At 46.2% G+C, this 7,170-nt stretch overlaps 1 protein-coding gene across 1 annotated transcript; it reads left to right on the plus strand.

Moving 5' to 3' along the window:
- The first annotated feature begins 4,826 nt into the window (after positions 1-4,826).
- LOC133894886 (berberine bridge enzyme-like Cyn d 4) lies at positions 4,827-6,696 on the plus strand. The gene has a single exon (XM_062335070.1). The coding sequence runs from the start codon at positions 4,918-4,920 to the stop codon at positions 6,493-6,495; it is 1,578 nt and encodes a 525-aa protein (XP_062191054.1). The 5' UTR covers positions 4,827-4,917; the 3' UTR covers positions 6,496-6,696.
- Positions 6,697-7,170: the final 474 nt, after the last annotated feature.

The following is a 7,170-nucleotide window of genomic DNA, read 5'->3' on the forward strand; positions in this document are numbered from 1 at the left end:
CTATACTATTAACTATAGAGATATATAAGGAACGTCGATGTTAGCAGATGCTAAAGCATCACACAACGCATTCCAGCACTCAAACAGAAAATCCAAATCACTCAAGGCACACCACACAAGCACACACTACTAACAGCGCTCTAACATTTATGAAGATTAGGGAAAATCCTCCTATAACTTGAAGAACTAAAACCGGGAGCGACGCGGAGGTAGATCTTCATGTCTTCAGTATTGTGGTAGATGAATCTTCCTTATCGTGATGGATCTTCATCTTTATCATATAAATCTTGACGCAAGGTAGGAGCACCAAGAGAGATCTTCAAGTGCATCCTCCTCGAACAGAGTAACTGGGATGGTTCAACAAATAATAGTTTGAAAGGAGGAGTGTTAGAAATTCATTTTTCTCAATAGATTGAAATGGGTAAGTAGAGAGAAACTGAGAGGTCAGAAAAGCACAGGGATGGGTTTTTCAAAATAGGTTTTTAAAATATGACCTTATGGCACGACCATTCTATCTAGGCTTGCGTCCTATGGTCAGTATAGCTCTGATACCACCTCTGTCACACCCGATTTTAACGGACAAAATTAGATACGGCTTATGTGTGCCCAGGATATTCAACACACATAAGTGAAAGTGCATCTAGGCCCCCTAAGTGGATTTTAGCTTATTGATGACAAAACATTCTAAATTCATTTTACCTTGAGCATTACTCTAGTAGCCACTGTTGTAAGGGTCACGATTACAAAATTATAGGAGAAACATTGGCTGCTAAACTAAAGGCATCCAGTGCTTGTAAAATTAGAAGAAAATTAGCATAACTTGAAAACTGATAATGTGTGACAAGAACCAATAGTAGGATCGAATTGCAAATAGTTTACTGTTGAAAAACAAAATGCATATTTTTCCGTATCTAACCCAAAGAGAACATATTACCTGAATAAAAAATTTCTAGATTGTAGTATTGATTATTAATTAGAGATCTAGGTGTGTCTTAGTATTGCCACCTAGTTAGTGAAATAAAAAATATTGAACATAGTATCCACATCATGAAAGAATTTTCCATTAGCTCACTTACACAAAAAGTGCAGATGCATAGCTTTCACACACCACTGAAGAAACATACTTAATTCTCTCATTGAAACCTCCACAAGTAGGTTGTATTCATTATTGAGGACTGAAGTAAAGGTTAGATAATCTCTGAACTTGGTAGCTTTGGCTATATAAGAAACACCAAACATATCAAATGCCTTGTACACTAAATTTAGGAAAACCATGTTAACACAAATAAATACTACTTGATTATGAAACCTCCATTTCTTAAACCAAGAACTCAAGTGAGTAATGAATTTCTCCTAAACAATTAGCTGAGCACTTGGCATGCACGAATCATGACTATTGCAAATCAGAAATGGCTAGCTTATCCCATTATAAAGTAGAAGATGGAGGAACAAGGAACTGAAAGGATATATTAGTAGTGCGATCCAAGCATGTGTATATAAGTCAGTGATGTACATGTATGCTTCATCCACAAGCACAATCGTAGCCTCAACGACTGCACACCTCAACTGTTGCCACCCTCATTACCTGCCACGGACTCCCGCCGCAAGAGAAACAATATGCAAATGTTTTCTTTGGCCACAGTTAGTGAAACAACATGAGAAATTTAAAACTAACATCTGAAACAACATGAGCGTGCGGGTTGTGTTGAGAGAGAGAGAGAGAGAGAGAGAGAGAGAGAGAGAGAGAGAGGAAAAGAGAGGCTCACCATGCTACGGCATCTGGTTTCTGGCCAAATTTGCCGCCGATGACAACGACGAAGATACACGGAAGGGATCTTCTCTAGAGAGTTGCTTCAGATGGAGGAAGCAAGCCCTAAGCTCAGCCATTGTTGCCTGCTCGGCTGCTCAGTGCTGCGCTGCCCACTGTTTCATTGTCACTAGGCCACCCCAATGCTCTACCATAGCAAGGCCTCTCTGCTCCACGTTCGTTGCATCTATGTAGCGGGACAGAGAGGCAGGGAAGCATAGGAGGTTGTGGCAGCTAGTGAGGGGAGAGAAGAGGTGGCCACGGATGGGAAGAGGATTACTTGACAGCATCATGGTCCTCTAGTCGAAGTCATGGGTGAGGCCATCGATTAACTCCCTCAGAATGTGCACTGTCTAGGAAGCCGATCTGGCCAAACTCAGTGGGGAGGGTGTTGTTGATGTATAATCCAATCCAGCCGAACACGTAGCAGGTGAGGTCGGGGCGCAGTGGGGACAGAAGGGCGTCAGGACTCAGGTTGCACGTGATGGCACCATGACTGCTTCTTTCTTCTATCAGTGAGGATGGCGCGCGGCGGATGGGGGTGGCGGTTTGTGGAGGATGGTGGGCAAACGGGGGTGTGGGAGCTATGGATACAGCTACAGTTAGGGACGGGGGCGTGGGAGTTGCGGACCTGGGCCGGGCTGGCTTATCAGAGATTTGTTTTTGTTTTTTTTTCCTCTTCTGGTGGGGGATCGATGGATCGGAAACACGGGGATGGATGCATGGATGCACGACAAAACTGGTGTATTATATTAGTAGAGACATGCTCAGTGGTGTGCAGCCGTTCAATGAATTCATCAAGATTATATACCTCCCTCAAATTCAGGAAGATCAACTCACAGGTGGAAATTGTTGCTATGATTGCCAACGGAATCCTAAGAATTGTCATCCTCTTCGTCACTAGATACATCATGCGAATCAGCAAAAGGATTAATACCATTTCATCTGCTGTAGTTGTTTGGCAACCGTCGAGGTGCTTTGCGACCAGCACCCTGGTGAGGATCGCGACCAGCATCGATCCTTGTGATTAGCAGCGTTGCCAACAACATCATCTTGATGAGGTGCTTGTGACCAGCAGCTTCAAGATGCTCCATGCACTCTTCCATTTGGTGAGGTTGTTCCCTCAGACCTTCGACGATCACGTCACGGTGATCACGCACATGGTTCGCATTGCCATTGTCGGAGTTCACTAGACGATGTTGATGACCAGCCATCACCTAAAGTTCTAATACCAAATAATGCATGCACGCGAGGTGAGGTGGTGGAAAACACTAGAAAAATTATGAGAGTACTTGACGAGATCAACTAGCACTAGAGGTTACTTTACAGATTTCTCAAATAAGAGTCATACTCAATTCTCAAGTGGGGTTATATATCAACTCAATATCTCAACTCGTCAAATATCATCCCTTTATACAGAGAGAGGGATAGGCTAGCACACTTCATAAAACTAAACGATACTTAGAGAATAACACACTAATTGGTATTCTTAGAACATGTCGGAAGCACACAAATCAGTTTGAGTGTGCTTTCAATGGATAGTTTGAGACCATCATGAACGATGACCGTTTGTCACATCGCAACACTCAACATGGCATGCCATGGGCTTTGCACAACGTGATTAGGCCACGACACCATCTTTCTTAGTTAATTTTGCTTGTCTCTCAGTCGAATTTTTTGTACGTTGCAATGAGTATTATTGTATGTTGCAATAGGTATTACTGAATGTTGCTAGCTATAATTATTGCATTTGTATCTATTGAGATAGGCATTTATTTATGTTGCAATATTTAGTTTTGTATGTTGCAACAGTTTTTTTTGTATTTTTATTTGTTGCAATAGTCAGTTATGCTTGCTGCAGCTCCTTTGTTTTTGTTGCAATATTGTCGAAACAGATATATATTCTTATATGTGGCAAGAAGTATTTTTTGTTGTAATAAATATTTTTGCTTGTTTCAGTAGTTCTTCATAGATGTTACAACGATTGACAAAATTTGCTGACATGACAAGTAGACAGACCAGTCCTGTTAGGCATCATGCTTGTATAGGAACTTTCCTGAATTAGTTTTTGGCCGGTGATCAGCGAATGTACATGACATGCTTGCAAGTATACCACGATGTTGGTGGGGTGCCCCGGGTGGATATGATACGAAAGCATTGGATTGGACTCTTCTTTGTCTTTTTTTTTTCTTTTTTGCGAGGGAGCAGTGTTACATCTGGATTGGAGGCTTGGTGATTGTTGCTTTTTGGCAACGATGGGAATGAAATGAAAAGGGAAGGGCCACGGGAAGCATACGGACTACTGAGAAAACGGAGCATATGGAATCATAAGAGAATGTAGGGCCGTGCGTGCTAGCTACATGAGTAGTAGATTTCGTCTGAACGGTTATAACTCTCGGCCTTTTGTCTGAATGGTTATAACTCTGTTGTGGGCACATTTTCTAAAAAGAACCATTATAACTTGGACCCACGATCCATAGAGGGTCAGATGTTTTTTCTTTTATCTGATTAATATGGGGATTTCCTGACAGTATGTTATCAGTATATGTATAGATAATCCAATAGTCCATATGTGTTGTACCTTAATATAGTTCAAAGTTACTATAGTCATCTACAAAAATTACGTTGTTGAGTACTATAACATTAGGCTAAATATATAATATCTAATTTTGGAGGGATAAATTTCAAGCGACTGAGAATGAGACACCGCTGAAAAAAAAAATGAGGCCACCGGCACCAACAGTGGATGCATGCAAATTCAAGTTCAAGCACGAGATCGCCATGGTTATCCATTGAGCGCAGTCAAGCTACCTCCCAGCGCTTAGTGATTGGCTAGAGTCCTTTTCTTAATTTGGTGTTTCTTCCCTCTTTTTGTCTCTTCTTGTACTAAACTTGTTTTGATTATTTCTATTAACATAGTTTAACCAGTAAGGGAAACCCCTCCTGTTTTCTTAAAAATAATAACACCATTCGTTCTATCTAGAATTATGGATACACAATGAGATATCCGTCTATATATAGTACAAGAAGAAACAAAAAGTTTAGTACTGAAACAACAGAAGCGCATACATCTCCCGCGCCCCACCATAGTTGCCACTTACGCATAAATCATGGCGAGAACACCAAGAATCTTACATCTTCTGCTAGCCCTTTGTATCCTCTCAACTAAAAGCACGTCCTCTTCAGCTACCAGCGCCACCGATGCATTCCTCGGCTGCCTCTCCACGGACATCCCGCCTCGCCTACTCCACACCCCGGCAACCCCGTCCTATTCTGCCCTCCTGCTGTCCTCTGTCCGGAACCTCCGCTACATCTTGCCAGGCACCACGAGGCCGCTCGCGGTTGTTGCGGCCACCGAGCCCGCTCACGTGCAGACCACTGTGCGCTGCGGCCGCCGCCACAGCATCCGCATCCGCACACGCAGCGGTGGCCACGACTACGAGGGCCTCTCCTACGCCTCCCTCGATCGCAACGAGCGCTTCGCCGTGCTCGACCTCGCGGAGCTACGCACCATCCGCGTCGACGCCGCGCGAGCCGAGGCTTGGGCCGAATCAGGCGCCACGCTCGGCGAACTCTACTACACCGTCGGCGCCGCCAACCACACACTCGCGTTCCCCGCGGGCTCCTGCCCCACAGTTTGCCTCGGGGGGCAGCTCAGCGGCGGCGGGTTCGGCTCGCTGGCCCGCAAGTACGGCCTTTCTGCCGACAACGTCCTTGACGCGGTCGTCGTGGACGCCGACGGGAGGCTACTGAACAGAAGCACCATGGGGGAGGACCTCTTCTGGGCCATCCGGGGCGGCGGCGGCGAGAGCTTCGGTGTCGTTCTGTCTTGGAGGCTGCGGCTAGTGCGCGTGCCGGAGACAGTCACAGTGTTCAGCATCCGCCGATCAAGAAACCAATCCGCCATCGACCTCATAACCAAATGGCAAGAAATCGCGCCGGTCTTGCCCTGGGACCTGTATCTCCGCGTACTCGTGCAGAACCAGCACGCGGACTTCGTTGCCCTGTATCTTGGCGGGTGCAGCCGCCTCCTGTACCTCATGCGAGATCACTTCCCAGATCTTGGAATGAAACAACAGGACTGCCAGGAGATAAGCTGGGTCCAATCCACCGTCTTCTTCGCGTTCTTCACGACCTCCAAGCCACTCGAGCTGCTCCTGGACAGGAGCGGCAAGCCGAACTACTACCTCAAAGTCAAGTCCGACCACGTGCAAGAACCCATCCCAAGGCTCGTGTGGGAGAGCACATGGGCGTGGCTTGAAAAGCCGGAGGCAGCGCTGCTCATGCTGGACCCCTATGGCGGCCGCATGGGCAGTATATCGCCGTCGGCAACGCCATTCCCGCACCGGAAGGGGAACCTCTACCAACTCCAGTACTACTCGTTCTGGTTCGAGAATGGGACTGCGGCATTGGAGAAGAGAATGAGCTGGGTCAGGGGACTGTACAAGGAAATGGAGCCTTACGTGTCCAAGAACCCAAGAGCTGTGTATGTGAACTACAGGGACCTGGATCTGGGGACGAATGAATTGAAGGGTAATGTGACCAGCTATGCAAAGGCTAAAGTTTGGGGGGTGAAGTATTTTAAAGGTAATTTTGAGAGGTTGGCAGCTGTCAAGAGCATGGTGGATCCTGATGATTTCTTCAGGAATGAGCAGAGCATTCCTCCTCTTCCTGCTGCAAAAGGATAGAGATCCATTTGATTGGATGGAGATCTTTTCATTGGAGTGTGCACTGTGCCGTTCTAGTGATGATCCGTGTCAAGGGATTTCGTCTTTGGGACTCTTAATTGCGATCTCCGTGGTTGAGAATTTGTCTCGGTGAAGTAACGTGTATTGTGTTCACTAGTTGAAAGTCTGTGACATACCATAAATAAAAAGAATCATGTTGTCTATTTGTCCAAGCATGTCAAGCTGTCATCGGTCTCATCGCTCTAAATAGTGCAAACCACACTTTCAAACCAAGTGGTGTCATGCATACACTACCGGAGACAGCTTCTTTGCCGAGTGCCTCAGGCACTCGGCAAAGGACGATATACACTCGGCAACGGCTTTGCCGAGTGCTACACTCGGCAAAGGGCGCTCGGTAAAAAATTTGTCGGCAAAGATCTCTTTGCCGAGTGCACTTTATCGGGCACTCGGCAAATGCTTTGCCGAATGCTAAGCTGACACTCGGCAAAGGCCTCCGCTTTGCCGAGCGCCAGTGAATCAAACACTCGGCAAAGGTGGCGTCTGTGCCGAGTGCCACCTGGAGGACACTCGGCAAACAGGCCATCTTTGCCGAGTGCCTGGACCGTGGCTCTCGGCAAAGCGGAGGCCTCTTTGCCGAGTGTCATGGCCATTGCACTCGGCAAAGTGACTGAAAAC

Source organism: Phragmites australis, chromosome 16 (genome assembly GCF_958298935.1).
Source record: "Phragmites australis chromosome 16, lpPhrAust1.1, whole genome shotgun sequence".
NCBI classification, from domain to species: Eukaryota; Viridiplantae; Streptophyta; class Magnoliopsida; order Poales; family Poaceae; genus Phragmites; species Phragmites australis.